The 22,600-nt window shown below is 42.5% G+C and overlaps 1 protein-coding gene across 1 annotated transcript in view; it reads left to right on the forward strand.

Moving 5' to 3' along the window:
• LOC139371010 (zinc finger protein ZFPM1-like) overlaps window positions 1–22,600 on the forward strand; it is an 88,939-nt gene that overhangs the window by 38,044 nt on the left and 28,295 nt on the right. Inside the window, exons 2-3 of the mRNA XM_071111024.1 lie at window positions 5,831–5,968; window positions 10,982–11,104. Of these exons, the coding sequence (XP_070967125.1) occupies window positions 5,831–5,968; window positions 10,982–11,104 (261 nt within the window). The remainder of the gene's footprint in view (window positions 1–5,830; window positions 5,969–10,981; window positions 11,105–22,600) is intronic.

The raw sequence follows: 22,600 nt of genomic DNA on the forward strand, positions 1-22,600 counted from the left end.
AGGTTAGAGTCCTGCTCCCTGAAAGCTGCAGCTCTAGCATTTAGCTCAGTGAGGATGTTGTCTGTAGACCATGGCTTCTGTTTTGGGAATGTACGTTCGGTCGCTGTGGGGACGATGTCATCGGTGCACTTATTGATGAACCAATGACTGTGGTGTACTCCTCAATGCCATTGGAAGAATCCTGGAACATATTCCAGTCTGTGCTAGCAAAACAGTCCTGTAGCTTAGCATCTGCTTCATCACTTTTTTTATTGATCGACTCACTTAAAGCAGGAGGCACCTGCTTCCTGCTTTAATTTGTGCTTGTAAGCAAGAATCAGGAGGATAGAATTATGGTCAGATTTGCCAAATGGAGGGCGAGGGAGAGTTTTGTATGCGTCTCTGTGTTTGGAGTAAATGTGGTCCACAGTTTGTTTTTTTCGTGTTTAATAAGCTGATAGAAATTTGGTTAGACAGATTTAAATTTCCCTGTAATAAAGTCCCCGGCCACTAGGAGCGCTGCCTCTGGCTGAGCGTTTTCCTGTTTGCTTATGGCGGAATACAGCTCATTGAGTGCAAACATTTGTCTGTGGTGGTATGTAGACTGCTATGAAAAATACAGATAAACTCTCTAGGTATGTAGTGTGGTCTACAGCTTATCATGAGATACTCTACCTCAGGCAAGCAAAACCTTGAGACTTCCTTAGATATTGTGCACCAGCTGATATTTACAAAAATACATAGTTCGCCACCCCTTGTCTTACCAGATGCCGCTGTTCTATCCCACCGATACAGCGTATAACCAGCAGCTGTCGTTGTTCAGCCACGACTCCGTGAAGCATAAGATATTACAGTTTTTAATGTCCCGTTTGTAGTTTAGTCTTCCGCGTAGGTCATCAATTTTATTTTCCAAAGATTGTAGGTTTGCAAGCAGAACGGAAGGCAGTGGGGGTTTAATCGATCACCTACGAATTCTCAGAAGGCAGCCCGCCCTCCGGACCATTTTTCTCCGCCTTCTCTTCACGCAAATGACGGGGATTTTGACCTGTTCCCGGGAAAGCAGTATGTCATTCACGTCGGACTCGTCAGACTCGTTAAAAGAAAAATACACTGCTCAAAAAAATAAAGGGAACACGTAAACAACACAATGTAACTCCAAGTCAATCACACTTCTGTGAAATCAAACTGTCCACCTAGGAAGCAACACTGATTGACAATAAATTTCACATGCTGTTGTGCAAATGGAATAGACAACAGGTGGAAATTATAGGCAATTAGCAAGAGCCCCCAATAAAGGAGTGATTCTGCAGGTGGTGACCACAGACCACTTCTCAGTTCCTATGCTTCCTGGCTGATGTTTTGGTCACTTTTGAATGCTGGCGGTGCTTTCACTCTAGTGGTAGCATGAGACGGAGTCTACAACCCACACAAGTGGCTCAGGTAGTGCAGCTCATCCAGGATGGCACATCAATGCGAGCTGTAGAAAGAAGGTTTGCTGTGTCTGTCAGCGTAGTGTCCAGAGCATGGAGGCGCTACCAGGAGACAGGCCAGTACAACAGGAGACGTGGAGGAGGCCGTAGGAGGGCAACAACCCAGCAGCAGGACCGCTACCTCCGCCTTTGTGCAAGGAGGAGCAGGAGGAGCACTGCCAGAGCCCTGCAAAATGACCTCCAGCAGGCCACAAATGTGCATGTGTCTGCTCAAACGTTCAGAAACAGACTCCATGAGGGTGGTATGAGGGCCCGACGTCCACAGGTGGGGGTTGTGCTTACAGCCCAACATCGTGCAGGACGTTTGGCATTTGCCAGAGAACGCCAAGATTGGCAAATTCGCCATTGGCGCCCTGTGCTCTTCACAGATGAAAGCAGGTTCACACTGACCACGTGACAGACGTGACAGAGTCTGGAGACGCCGTGGAGAACGTTCTGCTGCCTGCAACATCCTCCAGCATGACCGGTTTGGCGGTGGGTCAGTCATGGTGTGGGGTGGCATTTCTTTGGGGGGCCATGCCATCTTTGGGGGGCCACTCCATGTGCTCGCCAGAGGTAGCCTGACTGCCATTAGGTACCGAGATGAGATCCTCAGACCCCTTGTGAGACCATATACTGGTGCGGTTGGCCCTGGGTTCCTCCTAATGCAAGACAATGCTAGACCTCGTGTGGCTGGAGTGTGTCAGCAGTTCCTACAAGAGGAGAGCATTGATGCTATGGACTGGGCCACCCGTTCCCCAGACCTGAATCCAATTGAGCACATCTGGGACATCATGTCTCGCTCCATCCACAGACTGTCCAGGAGTTGGCGGATGCTTTAGTCCAGGTCTGGGAAGAGATCCCTCAGGAGACCATCCGCCACCTCATCAGGAGCATGCCCAGGCGTTGTAGGGAGGTCATACAGGCACGTGGAGGCCACACACACTACTGAGCCTCATTTTGACTTGTTTTAAGGACATTACATAAAAGTTGGATCAGCCTGTAGTGTGGTTTTCCACTTTAATTTTGAGTGTGACTCCAAATCCAGACCTCCATGGGTTGATAAATTTGATTTCCATTGATAATTTTTGTGTGATTTTGTTGTCAGCACATTCAACTATGTAAAGAAAAAAGTATTTAATAAGAATATTTCATTCATTCAGATCTAGGATGTGTTCCTTTTATTTTTTTGAGCAGTGTAGTTTTCTGAGTAACCGCTGAGTAACCGAGTAACCGCTGTTCTGATGTCCAGAAGTTATTTTCGGTCATAAGAGATGGTAGCAGCAATATTATGTACAAAATAAGTAAAAAAAATAAGTTACAAATAATGCAAAGAAACAAACAAAAAAAATCTATTAAAATTCAAATTCTATACATTTTGCTAGATTTGTTTAATTTACGGCGTAATCAATGAAGTCATTCATCATTACTTTCCTCGGATCAAAGGAAATATATGTTTTATTTCACCTAGATATCAAATTTAGAGATCATTCCTATCGTATGGACTACATTTTTTGCAAAGTATAACAAAAGCTTAATTCTGATAATTGAAGTGGGCTTTAAACCCTCTTGGGGGTTCAAGCTTGAAAGACCTGATAGAACTGAAGTTAAAATAATATTTATTCCACCCTTCGTCATTCCTTTAAGTCTGAACAATAAGAGGCTCCTCTTCAGCATGTGACTCTATGTCAGGTAACCCAGTTCCCTCTTCAAGAGTACATGGGGCCTCTCTCACTCTCTCTAAATATCCTCCTTTAAGATTTTCTTCTTTCTCACAAGTGTCTGATTGTCTGATACAAGTAGCGCTTCTCTTCTTGTTCTGCTGTTTTGTAAGATGAGTATTAGTGTAAGAGCTGGCGAGGCGCGGCGACTTTAATCAGTCTTGTTGAGCATGCAGGTTTGATGTGTTGTCTCTGTGTTTAATCACCGCTGCTGAGCACACAGGTTTGATGTGTTGTCTCTGTGTTTAATCACCGCTGCTGAGCACACAGGTTTGATGTGTTGTCTCTGTGTTTAATCACCGCTGCTGAGCACACAGGTTTGATGTGGACGGCGAGTTAATAAAGCAGTATCTCCTCTGCCTTCATCAGCTTTACACTTTGTTCTGTGCTGTATTAGAGTGGCAGATGGAGTTGGAGGCTGCTCTGAGTTCCCCCCAACCCGCTCTCTTTCTTTTTCACTGTCTTTATGATGAAAATTCTGTGTCACAGATGCATGCAGGTTAGTGTGTGTGTGTGTGTCTGTGTGAGTGCACGCACATGAATGACTTGAGACTTATTTCAGAATTTGGCTAATGGTATCAGTTCAGGTTATATACTACATGTTTCAGTACTTGATTGACAGTCCAGACATTTGCTCCTCAAATTATACTCGGCGACATCTCCATTGTGTGGCATATTTCTGTGTTGTTTTCAGTTACTTAATATACCTAATATGATTGGTTAACAAATTCATTTATTTTTTTATTAAGTCTAATTCTGAATTGTTTAACAGTCAATTTATTCAGTGAGTTTTAAACAATTTGTGGTTATAACTTTTGAAAAGTTCAGATGATGTAGGATGGTACAATGCTTATCAAGTAACCCGTACTATCCTTTCTTCCAACTATCCTGAAGAGGGAAAAATATTATATATTTTTTGTGGATAAATGAGGCAAAAGTTTCAACTTATTCCCCACAATTTGATGTCTGAAAGCAGTGGTGCGGCGATTGATTCATTAAACCAGAACAGTAATGAGGAAAGAAATGATAATTCAAACTTACATTTTTAACAAGAAATATAATTGGAATTTTATACAGAGAAGTCCCTTTGTACAGTTATGATTAAAGGAAAATTAATTGTATGAAAATGTCCTCACAGATATACTGTAAATTTGATCTACCAAAGCTCAAGCCACATAATTCTAAAATATTGTGTTCGGGATCGATCTTTTTTCTTTCATCTTTTTTTATTTAGTATTAAGGTCCAAATCTAACTGTTAATTTTATCTGAAACAGTGAACCATGCAGGCGTGGAAGTCAAAATTAGCCTAAAGATGTTTCATTTACAAAGACCGAAACACTTTGTCAGGCAGCGATTGTTTCCAAGCATTATCTCTGCCTCGTTTTAATTGCTTGGAAGTGAAATTAACAGAATTAGAAAAATTGGCCTTTCTCTTTTTCTACAAGACTCTTTATTCACGGGTATTGTTGTGTGCTTTGTATAGATTATAGGCCTTTTTGTTCTAGGAGTGTAAATATATACGCCCCCAGTCACGGCTTTAGCTTGGAACAATCCCACTTCGCTCATCACAACCTCATGGGAATTCATTTACAAACTATGGGGTAAAATCCCATTTTAATATCCAGTATTAATTTGACAAAAATGTACTTGTTTAAAATTGTGTTGTGCCCCAAGACTTAATTGCAATGCCTTTGTTTGCATTTGTTGTTTATTTTCTCCCATGGTAATCAGTAGAATAACCATTTACACCGATTTGACAGTTCCTAATCGTCTTTATGGAATAGCGCCGGTAGATTAATTAATAATCTATGTGCTCTCCTGGGAATAGGCTGTAACGTTATGTCTACAGAGAGTTGTGGCATCCAATCCGATTTTAAATACTGGTGGGCTTTCATAATTAGAGTGGTCTCATGTAGAACCTTTTCTGTGTGTGACAGTAGAGTGAAAGCATCTGAGGAGAGAGCTGTTCCCGACCTGCACCAATAGAATGAGACCGTGATGATGGGGATTGGGTCTGATGAAAACAAGGAAAGGTTTTGTGTTCTCATCCTTGGTTTTACTTAGTCTGGATTATAATTATTAGGAGAATGCATATCAATTCATTTTTATTATTTTAAAGCATTATTAGCATTATTATTATTAAAGCATGATATTGTTATGCTTTAATTTAGGCTATCCTCACCGGTCTAAAATAGCTCAGCAACAAAATCGGCAGGTAGTCAGCAGGGATTATAGAAATACAATATCAGGTGTGAGTTAATTATCTTATGACATTAGTAAAACCGCTTTAGTGTACCAAATATACAATGTATTAAAAATGTTGCATTCAGGGAATAGCACTTATTTTTTTCACACATTACGGAATCTGTTGTGCAGAATTTGATATCCTTAATTTTTTTGGGTTACTCCTAATTCCATGAGATCAATTTTACAAGGGACATGAAATGAAAAATGTAATCACTTCAGAGCTTTCTGTACTGAAGAGTGACAGCACAATATTCTAGTTTCACTGTATTTAAATGGCTAAATATATGGTCATGAATTGGGGTATGGATTCCTTCACCTGATGTTATTGTGCTGTGGGTTAGAGGTTAATGCCTTCATATAAATGAGTAAAGATTTTCAATACAATTAAATGTTCCCTCTTTTTTTCCTTTAAGGTTCTATTGGCGACCTGGAGGGTGGTGAGGACAACACACCTGACGATGTCAGCCTATCGGGCGATGAGGGCGGAGCCTCAGACTCAGCAGAATGTGACAGCTCCAGTCCACCACCATATACCCCCCTGTACAATGAAGGTGAGCTCTCCCACCTCTGTTCACCCCCCTGTACAATGAAGGTGAGCTCTCTCAGCCTGGGGCAGCACTGAGAAACATACAGCTATCCTCTTATAACCATGCAACACAACTCAGTGAGTACCTGGTGGCATCTGAGCAGATCCACTGCTTCTCACAATGTCTTAGCTCATGGCTGGTACTGTAGCTTGCTGAGATGCTGTGAGTGACCTGACTCTCTGCCACTATTGCCAAACAGCTCATATGCCACTCAAATACTACTGCCAGTGGTAGTTCCCTGGTTTTTCTCACTGAACCATTGCTTTTAATTCTTCCCCAGGTTATGAACAATTCTTGGCAAGTGCCCTGTTTCATTCTGTGGAACTATCTGTGGTGAGCTCATCATTTCAGTTGATTCATACAACAGTTGTCTTCTGTGATGGCACCAGGGTCTTGGAGATATATTGATAGCGTCGTCTCAGTCCTCAGTCTTTTGTCTCGGTCTCAGTCATATGTTTTCTAGTAATTATTTATCTATTCGGCAGTCTTCACTACAGTAGGTATGACTGCGGCTGTTATGTTGACTCTATTATTCAATATTTGCATTGATGATTTGATTGATTCCCCCTACTCATTATGATTTCTTTATTAGTTGTAAGTTAAAATATACGTTATGTGGTTCCTGGATAATAAGTTCTATACTCTCTCAAATCAACTGCCAGTGCTATGTAACCACCAATTCCCATAAACTCATCATATCCCAATATCCCACTACTTGTTAATTGTTAACCAAAACTATACAGAATAGGGGCAGACCATCAATGAATGTTGAAAAGATAATTTCACATGTACATACAGTACCAGCCAAAAGTTTGGACACCTACTCATTCAAGGGTTTTTCTTTCTTTTACTATTTTCTGCATTGTAGAATAATAGTGAAGACAAGCTATGAACTAACACATATGGAATCATGTAGTAACCAAAAAAGTGTTAAAACAAATCAAAATATATTTTCGATTCTTCAAAGTATCCACCCTTTGCTATGATGACAGCTTTGCACACTCTTGGCATTCTCTCAAGCAGCTTCACCTGGAATGCTTTTCCAACAGTCTTGAAGGAGTTCCCTGGATTGTATTTATCATCATTAGTCATTTAGGTCAACATTGGATCATTCAGAGATCCTCACTGAACTTCTGGAGAGAGTTTGCTGCACTGAAAGTAAAGGGGCTGAATAATTTTGCACACCCAATTTTTCAGTATTTGATATGTTAAAAAAGTTTGAAATATCCAATAAATGTCGTTCCACTTCATGATTGTGTCCCACTTGTTGTTGGTTCTTCACAAAAAAATACAGTTTTATATCTTTATGTTTGAAGCCTGAAATGTGGCAAAAGGTCGCAAAGTTCAAGGGGGCCGAATACTTTCGCAAGGCACTGTATGCCTAGCACTTGTTGGCTGCTTTTCCTTCACTTTGCGGTCCAACTCATCCAAAACCATCTCAATTGGGTTGAGGTTGGGTGATTGTGGAGGCCAGGTCATCTGATGCAGCACTCCATCACTCTCTTTCTTGGTCAAATAGCCCTTACACAGCCTGGTGGTGTGTTGTGTCATTGTCCTGTTGAAACACAAATGATAGTCACACTAAGCGCAAACCAGATGGGATGGCATATCGCGCAGAATGCTGTGGTAGCCATGCTGGTTAAGTGTGCCTTGAATTCTAAATAAATCACAGACGGTGTCACCAGCAAAGCACCATCAAACCACCTCCGCCATGCTTCATGGTGGGACCACACATGCAGAAATTATTTGTTCACCTACGCTGCATCTCACAAAGACGGTTAGAACCAAAAATCTCAAATTTGGACACATCAGACCAAAGGACAGATTTCCACCGGTCTAATGTCCATTGCTCGTGTTTCTTGGCCCACGCAAGTCTCTTCTTCTTATTGGTGTCCTTAAGTAGTGGTTTCTTTGCAGCAATGCGACCATGAAGGCCTGATTCACGCAGTCTCCTCTGAACAGTTGATGTTGAGATGTGTCTGTTGCTTGAACTCTGTGAAGCATTTATTTGGGCTGCAATTTCTGAGGCTAGTAACTTTAATAAACTTTAATAAACTTATCCCCTACAGCAGAGGTATCACTGGGTCTTCCTTTCCTTTGGTGGTCCTAATGAGAGCCAGTTCATCATGGTTTTTGCAACTGCACTTGAAGAAACTTGAAATGTTCCGAATTGACTGAGCTTCATGTCTTAAGGTAATGATGGACTATTGTTTCTCTTTGCTCATTTGAGCTGTTCTTGCCATAATATGGACTTTGTCTTTTACCGAATAGGGTTATCTTCGAATCCTATTATTTTGAGTTATTACAGAGTTCTGTATTTATTTAAAAAAAAGACAAATTCCTGCTCTTGTGAAATTTTGGGATGGAATGTTAAGTGATAAGCGTCTGCTGGTTGGCTTGGTTTGATAAACCCATGGAAATTCTGTCAGGTGTTAATTGAGACTAGATTAAAGATTACCCAGGGTTGTGTGTTGGTTTCAGCTTGTGTGCTGCAGGTGAGGATGAGAGAATTAAGTGTGTGAGTGTGTGTGTGCGCGCTCGCTCGCGATGGAGAAGAATAGAACGTCGATTACATTTCAGCGACAAATAAAGCTTGTATTTTTGTGTTTTCTCTTGTGTCTTTGTCCCCCCCTCCCCAAACTGAATGGAGAAAAGCGACACGTCACCTTGTTGATTTAGCTCTCTCTCTGGTTCCTCGGTTGCCCGGTCCTGCCATTATCAGCTCTCTGTAAATCAGCCGTGTTTGACGGACCTGCTCTTTCAACCTGGGATCAATACCAGGTCTTTATCGGGCCAGCGCTGGCTAATAAAGGCAAGGTCCCTTATCCACCATCTGGGAGAGAGAGAGACACAGGCGATAAGCTCCTGATAACTTAGAGAGAAAAACACATTCTACCAGTAACAGGACCCGCTCTGTGTTCATCTTCTAGACACAAAACAAATATATTCATTTGCAATGAACAAAGAATGCACCTTTGCACACACAGATACGCTACTCATCTGCTCAATCCATCTGTCTGTCTGACTGCTTCCTTTCAATGTTCCTTCATTCTCAGTGTTTGATGAGATCTATGGTCTACATGTGAATACAGGAACTCTTACTGAAACAAGGACCCTTGTCTGAGACCTTATTAGGATAATACAACTTATGCTAGTCAAAACTAGTGAGGGAGATAGACCAACACTGCTGGTCCAAATAACTCTTTCTCTTCACAGGGCCTTTGTGCTCAAGTAGCATCCCTGTTTTTGTTTCTGTGGGAACCAGTGGAGTTCACCAGTGAGTTAAGAGCAGAGGTCAACAATGCAGTAGGGGGAGGACACACAGTGAGTTGGGGATGAGAAAGATGAGTCTGGGTTTAGAAGTTCAGGTTGTTGGGTGACTTTGCCCTGCAGGTGTGACAGGGGAAGTTCTGCTTATCAGATTGATAGAGGCTTTCTCGGTTGGGGGGGTGGGGGGTGGGAGGCATAGAAGGAGGGGAGGAGGTAGAGAGGGGGGAGGAGGGGGCGGCAGAAAAGTCTCTGTCATCGACTCCTGATACCTGCCTCCTCGGCTCAGATGATATGGGAGATAATATTGATAATATTAAACGCAATAACTGTGGTTCCAGCTCCACTCCCCCAGCTGAGCGCTGCATGATAAAATCAATATGCCATTCAATGTGATTTATAGCTGAAAATAATGGGACTGTTTAGGCAGGGAGGGAGGGTTAGTAGTGTCGGGGCTGATGTGCTGGGACAGGCTGAGTGTGTGTGTGTGTGTGTGTGTGTGTGTGTGTGTATGGGGTGGGATGGAGAGTTGGACGGGGTGGGTGGATTTTTAGGGAGGAGGGGGCAGGCAATGGTTGATTTTTTTATTTTTTTTGACGATACAGATCTAATCTTCAACTGTTACACTAATAACAGCACCTCTCTGAGGGCGTCACGTTGGCGGACGTTTATGGCTGGGTATCGATCGAGCGCTATCGCTGTTTATCTGAGCGAGAATGCAATGGTAAACATGCCCTTTGTGCACAAGGCCGAGGTGTTATCGGGGTGGGTTGATGGGAAGGGATTTGGGGAAGGGGAGAAGGTGAGTGGGGCAGGGGCGGGAGAGTCCCTCTGATTAAGCTAATGGCTGATAATCAGCCCATTCTGATATGTAGGAACACAGTGGAAGTAAAGTGTATGATACCAAAGTCAAAGAGGAGGTTCAGAGTTCTCCCTACACAGTGAACACTGATCAGAGAGAGAGATTCAGTAATCACCTTCATCAAAGACAGACAGGGATATTGATGACAGTGATTAGAGTGTATACTCCGTCTGTGTCTTTGTTGGAGGTGGTTTGCCTTTATGCGACAGAGGCAGAGAAGGAGAGATCACTAGACATCGTCTCTAATGAGGTTTTCTGTCTGTGGTGTCGCTTGGAGAATCAAAGGGTCCATCTCCGTGCTGAGGTGTTGTGTTACACAGCTATAGAGGCTTTATTCTGAGGGCTTTGATCAACAGACAGGAACCGCCAATGATGAGGAAAGTATGTGTGGAGTAGACTCATTGTACACACACATACACACTCAAGTGTGACGAATTGCGAGCACCACACACACACACACACACACACACACACAGTGTCCTGTCCTCTGGATGGATGGCGCTGATAGACATGGCAGCTCTGCTTCTAGCTCCTAAACCACTTTGCAATTTTTATTTATTTATTACGTTATTAGCCCAGAACGTTTTTTTGTGTTATTACATACACCCGGAAAGAACTTTTGGATATTAGAGCAGTGGTTACTATGACACACACTCACACAGGTTGAATAAGACAAAAGTGGATAAATAGCCACTGGATGGCCATCGATCCTCTTCTAAATAGTGTTTATTTTCATGTCTCTGTGTAACGTCATATTACTATAATATGATACGTATATAATGTATAATGCACCAACCCTGTTGTTTGAATAGATGTCTCATTGTTCTGATGCCCTCTTCTTTCAACAGAGCCAAGGACACATGAATCCCTTTGTGCACCTGATGATGATGATGAGGAGGAGGAGAAAGGTCCAACACACACTAAGGAGGAGATGGAAGAGGAGGAAGACTGTCTACATTGGAGGGGTCCAGGTGAGTCAGTTTGTCTGTCTGTCCGTCTAGTCAGAGACTGTGAATCCATGTCTTGTTTATTGTGCGGTGCGTGTGTAATGTGTTTGTTTTTGTGTCATAGCAGTCTTGACTGAGGGCTGTGTATTTGTTTTGTAAAGTAAGTGTGAGTGTGTTTTAAGTTGCTGCGTTATTGTGTAGATGGTGTGATGTGCCCAGGCTGTTTGGGAGAGGCAGCCTTTAATGTGACCAATGGGAATTTATTCAACTTGTAACAAAAACCCATCTGAGAACACAAACATGTCACAGAGGATTTAACAAGCAATTGCCATCATATTTTTTTCCCTCCCTCTTGTCATAGCTGTTTTATTTTTCTTCTGTTCAGTTAAATAATGTAAGGAGATTACTATAGGATCTATCTTTCATATTTATTTTCAAACTGTGTGTGTGAGTGTGTGTGTGCCCATCAGTGAGTATGTCAGTGTTTTTTAATTATTTTAGTTGAGGATGTTTTCATTATCGTCATGTCCCAGCCTGTCCCTTTAACAGTAATTGGAGCGATATTAATTGCTGTGTGGTTGCTGGTTGATGGCAGCACAGTGATGTTAGTGTGATAGGCTTTTTTCCTCACAAACTAACTGCCGGGAGAGCAAGAGAGAGGGGGAACGAGCGAGAGATAGCCCTTCTATCAGTACTGGAGCAGGCGCTGTCTTTATCAGGAGCACGATTGGCAAAAGGGAAACTTTGACCGGTCTGAATTTTTCCCTTATCGTCAAGGCCCCCCCCCCCCCACAATCCCCCATCACCACTAACAACCCCCCAAACCCAGACATGCACTTCCCTCTTGTTATTTCTTCCTCTGAATGTCAGGAATGGAGACATGGTGAACGTGGTCTTGTTCATACATTCGTTTAGTCCCCATCAGCGATTTCTCACAAGTCTCTGGGAGAGGAACATTTTCTCATATGGAAAAGCCTTTCATCTCTTTCTTCTTTGTGTTAGCGTTCTGCTCATTTCTCACTGTCACTTAGTTTACCCCTGTTTTCGGATCAGGCTGAAGATACAGAACTTTCTAGCTGCATATCTGTTTTTGTCTCTACCTCCTGTCTGTCTGGCTGTCCGTCTGGGTACAGGGATTTGGGGGTGGTTTACACTAGAGAGCAGGGTCTGGTCAGGTCCTCACCACCCCCTCCTTCTTACTCTCTCTTTCCCTCTCCCTCTCTCCGTCTCTCTCTGTCGCTCTCACAAGCTGTCCAACTTAACTATTTTCCTGCTCACAAATGCAGACTGTCATGCTCCTGTCTGCCAGAGATTGGTGCTTGCCCTCAATTTCTGTGCTTTCTAGATGTTCATGTCATGGCAGCCACGCTTTATGTGAGAAATTTGATATATTCTGTCTCCATGACTGATGTCTTCAGGCCCTCGCAGTCTTCTCGCTCTCTCTCTATGCCATAATGAGTCAATGATGAACACAATCATGAATATTTGTCGTTAATTTACAGTGTAGAAATATTTTTCATGTAATTTCCAATTCTGTGCAAAAATCCAATTTTTACAATATAATGGTAATGATTATTACGTTAGCAATTCTTTATAGAAAGGATTTTAATATATTTTTTAATCTATTTCGTTCCTGTAAATTATATTGCATTGTGTCTGTGTCATTACCACTGCTCAGACATTACATTTCACACGAACAGAAGGAAGACTCGTATTGTAATTGCTCAAAATAAGGATTTTAATTCTTCCCATGCCTATATTTGTCGACCACATTCGTTTCCTGTTATTAGAAAATAAAATGTGACACTTCCCATCAGAAAGGCATTATACTATCTTCCTGTAAAGTGTCATTAGTGTGTTATTTTCCCTGGTAGGACCATATGATAAGTGGTTATCATATGGTTGTAGCCTACACTTTCATCCAAGTGAGTGATATGACTATAGACGATCGTTATCAAGCAGTATAAAAAATTAAATAATTATATTTACTTTCAATAACTATCAATACATTGCCTTTGTGACATTAATTGATAGTGAAAACCATGAACATTAAAATAGGCCTTGACTATAAGCAATATCTAAAGAAGTTGGATGCTGTAGGAAAAGGCTTACACTAGCTCAAATATTTATTTAACAAATGATATTCTTGCTATATTTTTCAGGCCACCTGGAAGATGAGGTGTGTGTCTGTGGTTGTATTTCTCTGTAATGGAGTTGGTGTGTGTAATATAGAGTTTGATGAGGGTGTGGTGTTTTAGAATGGAAGGCGGTGGCTGGCAGGGATAGTATGATACGGTAAAGGGGCTTTTTAATCTAGGATGTGTCCTGCTGCATGATATGCAAAATAAATGATGAAGAGAAAAAAATGTGTCTCTTGAATGACCTTGCTGGCTGGAGGGTTTGATATTTTCCTCTCTGCTTAAAATTCTTGATATGCAAATAGCCATCACAGTAATCCCTCGTGGCTCACAGACTGTCACTCCTGGCTCTCTCTCCTCCACATACTGAACAGAACAGACTGAGTGTCACTGAGCTGTGCAATCGGACCTGGAGAAACCCAGCAGACCTGCCTTGCTAGCATTTTCCTCTATCCTTGTCCTCCAAATTACCCGCAATAATTAATTATTATTGCAACGTAATAATAATAATAATTATTATTTTCCCAGCGTAGTGGATTTGTATAATATTTAATTATGAAGGACCATGGAGTGACATAGTAATATGCATATTATCAATGGCATATAAATTATGATAATTTATTTTGGGCAGCGGTGGTGGTGGGTGAGAGGCAGGGAGGGAGTGGTCCTGATATGAAGGTGTGTATAGAGGGTTAGGTTGTCTCTCTGTCAGCAGAGAGTGACTGAATCTGCATATCCCTCTATAGGAGAGCTCCGTAGAGGGAATTGGAGGGTGAGCAGGGGGATGAGGGATGAGCAGAACTAAAGTGGAAAAGGCAGAGGTAGAACTGACATGCCTCCTTACAGGTATACCAAGATTAAAGTATTAAATACAAGTAGTTTTAATCATGAAGATAAAAAATTATGATTATTATGATGTCTGTTTCTAAATCTGCGTATGATATATGGTTTTATGTGAATTTATAAAGAAAATCCATGTACCTAACAGCAAGGTTTTGAACATGCCTTATATTTAGCAGTTTTGGAGACCGTAATCTCCTGTGTAATCTCCTATCACTATGCATAATATTAAAGGCAGTAATGTTATCTGGAAAATGTTCCTTGTGTGCTTTGCTTTTTTATTATTTTGCAAGTTGCTTTATTTCTCTGTAAAGATTTCCATCAAATGAGAAGTTATACAAGTTTAGTTGTGTGTGGTATCAGGTTGAGATATAGCGGTTTCACTTTTGAGGTTTTATTTCAGCCTATTCCTTGTTCCTATTCCTTGTGAAAGGCAGAAGGCAGTGGAGGTATCAAGTGCAGTAATAACACATTTGCATCATTTTGTGTAGCTATTTTCTCTTAGTATTAGAAATCAACAAAAATACCAATCCCAAAATCTGTTATTTTTTTAGGACAATACTTTGCTACAGAAAGTATCCGTTTGTACCTAGATGATGATTCTAAGGACAAGAACACTTGTTTGCTGTGACCACCAATCAAAGTGATTCTTTCATGGATGAAGTGTACTGATTGTGGTGATACAGTTTTCATTTCTATGCATTTCTGCAAAGGTTGTGGGTGTATATCTACAGCATGTCTTGGCGAAAGAAGATACATTTTCCTATAATGGCAATACTAGGGTAAAGCAGCTCATTTGTGATCCTGTTGGCAGTGAGTGTGGTTGTGTGAAGATATCCTGTTATCTGGGGGGGTTTACGGTTGGTCTATTGACATTTATGTAAACCGTTGTCTCAGTCACATCATAAACATTTGACTGTGGTCTGACATCACTTTTGAGGGGTAGGGATTGAGGAGTAGGAGTGCGGAGATCGGGTGAGGGAGTGTGTTTCGCCCTCTGGTGTGAGGCCGAGAATGTGTGTCTAAGGGAAATATTGGTCTCTTGATATGTTCTTATAATGAGCACACAGCAGACTGGTGTATAGAAAGCCAACCACTCATTACTAGACCTTTTTCTCATGGCTTCTCTGTAACCTGTCTATTACAGCAGATTATATTTATCATTCAGAAGCTATTTCTTACTCATTCCCGGAGGTTTGTTTGCCTTTTAGATACTCTATGCCCATTGGACATGTTGATTCAGGGCATTTCCATAGAAAAGGACCCATGAGCACCTACATGCGGTAGCGGTGCATGGGTAAAATCACTGAGCAAGCCAAGCCAGTCAAAAATGCCACCTATGTCGTGATAATTGCGTTGTTTGCTCTCTAACCCATTCGTTCATACACCACTGTGATACACAATAAGGCCGTGACAACAGAAAGACAACAGTTACACAGTGGCAGAATAAATTCAACTACAAATACGTTTGTTTCATTTAAAAAAAAGGAAAGCAACATCTGTCCGGTGAAGTCCACAAAGCAAATGTTGCATACAAACAGTTATATCTCCTGCAGCATGGTCAAGCAAGTTAATGTTTTCAACAGTTTACTAAACAAAACCTGATTGAGAACCACAGAGTTCCTGCACATCAGCACAAAGACAACAGGAGCACTGCCTCTGCTGTTCCATCACCATTTCAACTTAAACATTTAAACATCAAATCAACAAGGCTGTATATGCTTAGTTTAATACTGAAAACAAATGTAAATATACCAAAAACGATTTAGTCCAATCAATGTTGCTAAATATCATGTGGCTGTCCATGGTACTGATTTTTGTGTGTGCGTGCGTGCTTAAACAAAAATGTTGACTCACCCTACTTGTAGACTAGTTGAATGCCAATGGCATCCTCTTTTTCATGTTGGCAAACCGGTCTATGGCTCTGTCATACAGTACACTTTTAGTTTTTTGTTGTCATAAGCTACTTCCTTGTATGAGCAACAATTAACCAGCTAAGCTTGCTAGTTATCTAGTTAATGTGAGCCTACTAAGCTACATCTAGGCTGCATATTGAACTTGTCTCAGGCCAGTGGCACAACATATTAATTTATGGTTAGATCAGAATCGCTGTCATAATCATAACCACAAGTCCAAATCCCCATCTCCATCCATGGCTTAGGAAAGGAACGATTTAGAAGCTAGCTACTGCAGGACATCAACACAAGCAGACCAGAAACAGATACGTGATTTGATTGGTCTGAAGCCAAATCCAAACTGGCCTCCCATAGGGGGTGTTTTGCTGCACTAAGACATCCCACAGTTGAACTCAGCTCAATGCTGATTGGCAAAAAAAGAAATGATCAAGGGAGGCCAAATTCTTGCTGGCATCAGTCAATCAATCAAATGCTACGTCGGCAACATGTTATACTCTTTTGGTCCAGAGAGAATCAGGTACATGGGCTACACATGCTGAGACAGAGGGGCATTGTTTCCCTGTCCAGAGAGAATCAGGTACATGGGCTACACATGCTGAGACAGAGGGGGCGCTGTTTCCCTGTCCAGAGAGAATCAGGTACATGGGCTACACATGCTGAGGCAGAGGGGCACTGTTTCCCTGTCCAGAGAGAATCAGGTACATGGGCTATACATGCTGAGGCAGAGGGGCACTGTTTCCCTGTCCAGAGAGAATCAGGTACATGGGCTACACATGCTGAGGCAGAGGGGCACTGTTTCCCTGTCCAGAGAGAATCAGGTACATGGGCTACACATGCTGAGACAGAGGGGCACTGTTTCCCTGTCCAGAGAGAATCAGGTACATGGGCTACACATGCTGAGACAGAGGGGCATTGTTTCCCTGTCCAGAGAGAATCAGGTACATGGGCTACACATGCTGAGACAGAGGGGCACTGTTTCCCTGTCCAGAGAGAATCAGGTACATGGGCTACACATGCTGAGACAGAGGGGCATTGTTTCCCTGTCCAGAGAGAATCAGGTACATGGGCTACACATGCTGAGACAGAGGGGCACTGTTTCCCTGTCCAGAGAGAATCAGGTACATGGGCTACACATGCTGAGACAGAGGGGCATTGTTTCCCTGTCCAGAGAGAATCAGGTACATGGGCTACACATGCTGAGACAGAGGGGCACTGTTTCCCTGTCCAGAGAGAATCAGGTACATGGGCTACACATGCTGAGACAGAGGGGCACTGTTTCCCTGTCCAGAGAGAATCAGGTACATGGGCTACACATGCTGAGACAGAGGGGCATTGTTTCCCTCGCTCGGGTGATTTCTCCGGTGAGATTCAGCCACTTGCAAATTTACAGAAAATTATGAAAACACAGAGAGATGAAATATAAATTATTTTATTTACTTATTTATTGGTCAAATATTTGTTGAAGCCTGGCTTCCCTTGGCATCCATGAATACACGCCACTGCCTACATGTGAAGTTCACAGGAGAATATCAAATTGTCAAATGAACGCTAAGAGCCTATGTTATTAAGTTATTAAAACTTGTAATTCGTTACCAAATTGGTAATGGAATAACCAAGATATCGGTCATGGAATTAGTGCAACTGAATTTACATACTGTAATGTTCAGCTCATAACTGTTTTCTTTCTGTCGTCGGTGGGCAAACCAAGAGTTATAAATCTGTCTGAGTGGACAACTTCTCTTTCTTTCTCTCTCTCTCTCTCTCGCTCTCTCTCTCCAGTTAATGTGACCTCTTCCAGCTCTTACTGACACCTACCCATGAGCCTCCTCTCTTTCCATTTACTGTAACCAGCATCCTCACACATTGAGCACCGGATGTCCATGGACGGTGAAAAGTATTTGAAATTAGGTCAGTCCACCTTGGCCTGGCTGGACTGGACCAAATCTGAAACTGTTGTAGATGTATGTTTCACACGTTTGCATAGCACAGTAGAGTAAAGTACTGCGTATAGTACAGTAAATAAAAGTAGTGTACTGAACTCTACTCTACCCTACTCTGCTGTGCTACATTGTACTGTGCTCTACTATGCTGCGTTGGGATGTCCAAACTACTTGTGAAACATGAGGAGAATGACATTCACATCCATAATTATGCATTTCTATGTAGTACATATCAGGGACCCATGTTGTAATTCCGTTACCATAATTATGTTTAAATCAACTTGACTTGCTCTAGTTCAATAACCAAAATATATATTTTGCAAATTCAAGGTGCCATGCCATAGCTGACACCCCGTTCTTTCTGCAAACATGTTTGAATCTTTTTTGGAAAAAGTAGTTGCATAAAAATCTAAGGTTGAAGACAATATGTACTCCTGGGAATAGAGACAGAAATAAAGAATGCTGACATTCACATGCAAAACTTCATTTTGAGTTCAAAGCCCAGTGGTTGAATGTGTTTACTTCCATGTGAATGTGATCTGTTCCTGTGAATAAATATGGTGGCCATTACATGTCTGTTTCACTGTGGTAAAATAATAAGCTCACTGTTTAATGATGGACCTGCTTTGGTGTATTTTATCTAGAATGAAGGAGCAACTGTAGTTAAGCCTTAACAACCCCCTCTATCTCCGTTCCTCTTGAACCCCACCCCTGTCCACCCCTGTCCTCTCACTCTCGCTCTCTCTCAACTGGCCCTGTCTCTGTGTCACTCTGTTCCCCTCGTGATGATTGATAGGCGAGGGGTATAATCTAAAGGAACATTTCTCAGTGCTGTCCAGGCCCTATCAGCCCAGCTGCTCCCATCGCCGATGTGTTAGCGCCTGTTGCCGGGACAGAGCCATGGTGATTACAACCCTATCAGATGCCTGGCTTCTCAGCAGTGCTAGCCCACATCCTGTCCTTCCTACCCTGCGTTTCAGTTTGTTCTTTCCCCCTCCTGTCCTCTATCTCTCCACTGCCAGACTCACACCAACTTCCCACTCCAGCTCACTGCTCCACTATACTGAATGGTTTAGATCTGATGTGTGTGATGAGATTTCATGCAGGGGAAAGAGCATTGTCACATGTGGTGAACTTGGAGAGGGTGATGCATTTTCTGAAATGCATCGTTGGCTTGGTGTGCCCAAATGGAAGTATCTCTGGAATGATTGAATGTCAATACAGTAGTTACCACCTCCAGCCTGATTCAATGAATTAACACCAGGAAATGGGAATTTCTGGCACTTTTTCTGACACACTCCTCTAACAAAATCTGCTGTTAAAACTGTAGGAAAAAAGTAGCCATTTTAGGAAGTGGAACAAGAGCACACTCAATTGTCTCTCCTCCGTTAGCCCATTAAGACTTCCCATTAATACTTCCCAAATAGGTGGGTAACTCTGCTCACCGGTCGCAGTGACAAAAAGAACGCTCCCTGTTCTTTTAATGCATTTTTCTGTAAAAGGTGGGTAAACTGTTGGGAGATGGAGGAAAAAGGTGGGTAAACTGTTGGGAGATGGAGGAAAAAGGTGGGTAAACTGTTGGGAGATGGGGAAAAAGGTGGGTAAACTGTTGGGAGATGGGGGAAAAGGTGGGTAAACTGTTGGGAGATGGGGAAAAAGGTGGGTAAACTGTTGGGAGATGGGGGAAAAAGGTTGGTAAACTGTTGGGAGATTGGGGAAAAAGGTGGGTAAACTGTTGGGAGATGGGGAAAAAGGTGGGTAAACTGTTGGGAGATGGGGAAAAAGGTGGGTAAACTGTTGGGAGATGGGGGAAAAGGTGGGTAAACTGTTGGGAGATGGGGAAAAAGGTGGGTAAACTGTTGGGAGATGGGGAAAAAGGTGGGTAAACTGTTGGGAGATGGGGAAAAAGGTGGGTAAACTGTTGGGAGATGGGGAAAAAGGTGGGTAAACTGTTGGGAGATGGGGAAAAAGGTGGGTAAACTGTTGGGAGATGGGGAAAAAGGTGGGTAAACTGTTGGGAGATGGGGGAAAAGGTGGGTAAACTGTTGGGAGATGGGGAAAAAGGTGGGTAAACTGTTGGGAGATGGGGGAAAAAGGTTGGTAAACTGTTGGGAGATTGGGGAAAAAGGTGGGTAAACTGTGTTTACTTGCATTTACCCTCCACTACGCCACTGCCTGTGATTTCTATATAGATTTATTACAGGAAGCAGCATTATGTTTAAAACGGTTTGCTCTTTTAAAGTACAGACACAGACCAGAGTGTAAGAAAAGGACTCATATTTTATGGCACGTTGTTTCACATCCTTGTGTGCTATTATTATAGCGCCTTAGGCCTTCTAACTTCTAGCTAGTGGATTTGTACATGGCCCTGACCGTTTACAGTAGCTTCATTCTACACTCACTTTCCAAGTCTACATCCTGATACAGCTATGATTGAAATGTCCTTCATGAAGCCAGAAGGAGTTGTTAAAGAAGACATGAATTAATGATTGAATTAATTATCGAAGTCACATACCGTACAATTAATTTTGTGGCTTTGCCCGAGTCTTTTTTTTTTCCCTCCATCTATGCGGAGAGAATGTCAAGAAACATTTTCTAATTAATTTATGTGTGATTATCAGGGAGAGTTTCTGGAAGGTCTCTACTTTCAATTTCTAAAAGGGTAGCAGTGGAGGAAGGGGAGGCTGGAAGAGATGGAGGCAAAGAATGAATAGAGATTGAGCTCACACGCACATATGCACACGCACGCACACACACACACTGTCTCTGTGTGTGTGTGTGTGTGTGGGTGGGTGGGGGGAGATCAGGGGTAGTATTGGTGTCTTGATCAGATCTAACCATTCTCCCCTGTCTGTGACCCTCCAGTCCTACTGCTGCTGCCCTTGACCCTAATGAGGCTGCTCTCTGTTTTACAGTGCCCCCTGTTGGTACAGCCTCCCGGAGACACAGGAAGTACATTGCACATAGCCACTATTAATGATGACATTCAGTGCTTGTCCTTTTTGTACGTTTCTTTTTTACATAACCTTGGACTCCCAGCTGGCTGTGTTTTTAGAGTGATAATGTATACTTGAAGCATAAACTCAGACAAGGGTGTTACTAGTCATGTATCTCAATCACAGGCTCTTATTGCAAGTAAACACATTCAACCACTGGGCTTTGAACTCAAAATGAAGTTTTGCATGTGAATGTCAGCATTTTTCATTTCTGTCTGTATTCCCAGGAGTACATATTGTCAACACTGTCTTGCCACCCTGGCTTACAGTAATGTTCCCCATTTTGTTTTAAGTTATTTTATCTTATTTCACATATTTGTAATTTGCATGTTTGGCATCTGCTCTTTCCTAGGGTATGTATTTTGCTGATAAAAGTTCAGCAGTGCAGTTAAAAGAAATTAGTTGGGTAAACAGTCGTAAATGTCAATGATAAAGTTCTGTTGAAGCTCATCTGATTAGCGTGGCGATGCAGGTGTCTTATCTTTGCTGTGCAATAGAGGGTAAAATGGAAATGATTGCGTCCTGAGCATGAGGTGCATATCCCAGAAATGTGTATATTTTCAACTGAACCGCTACTGGACCCGAAGGGACTCTGGGTCTGCTTGGATGATCATGGAAATGTTTCTTGTTAGAGAGTGTAGGTGGAACTCCATTTGGCAAAATCAGACCATAACTCTATCCTCCTGCTTGCTGCTTACAAGCAATAACTCAAACAGGAAGTACCAGTGACACGCTCAATACAGAAATTATCCATTGAAGTGGATGCTAAACTACAGGACTAGCACAGATTGGAATATGTTCCGGGACACATCTGATTGAGGAGTTTACCACATCAGTCACCGGCCTAATTAAGTGCATCAATGACGTCGTCCCCACAGTGACCGTACGTTTATAACCCAACCAGTCATGGATTACGGGCAACATCTGTGCTGAGCTAAAGGCTAGTGCTGCCGCTTTCAAGGAGTGGGACACTAATCTGGACACTTATAAGAAATCCTGCTTCGACCTTCGAGCCATGAAACAGGCAAAGCGTCTAAGACCGCATCCTAAGACCGAATCCTAATACACCGGCTCTGATGTTCAGCGGTTGGTGCAGGGATTGCAAACTACCACGGATTTCAAAGGGAAACCCAGCAGAGAGCTGTCCAGCAACACGAGCTTAACAGATGAGATAAATGCCTTCTATGCTCACTTCCAGATAAGAAACATAGAACCATGCATGAGAGCACCAGTTGTTCCGGACACCTGTGTGATCTCGCACTCCGTAGCCGATATGAGTAAGAGTTAACATTCACAAGGCCACGGGGCCAGGACATGCGGCGTACTCAGAGCATGTGCTGACCAGCTGGCAAGTGTCTTCACTGACATTTTCATCCTATCCCTAACCCTTCATGGCTGCGCACAGCTCCAACACCATCTTTAAGTTTGCTGACGGCCAGACGGTGATAGGATTGATCCCCGACGACGATGAGCCAGCCTGTAAGGAGGAGGTCAGTGACCTGGCAATGTGGTGTCAGGAATACGGCCTCTCCCTCAACATCGGCAAGACCAAGAAACTGTTTGTGGACTACAGGAAACGTCCACATCTATGAGGGCTGTAGTGGAACGGGTTGAGAACTTCAACTTCCTCTTTGTTCACATCACTAAGGAATTAACATGGTTCAGACACACCCACACAGTTGTGAAGACG

The sequence above is a fragment of the Oncorhynchus clarkii genome, chromosome 2, assembly GCF_045791955.1.
Source record: "Oncorhynchus clarkii lewisi isolate Uvic-CL-2024 chromosome 2, UVic_Ocla_1.0, whole genome shotgun sequence".
NCBI lineage: Eukaryota > Metazoa > Chordata > Actinopteri > Salmoniformes > Salmonidae > Oncorhynchus > Oncorhynchus clarkii.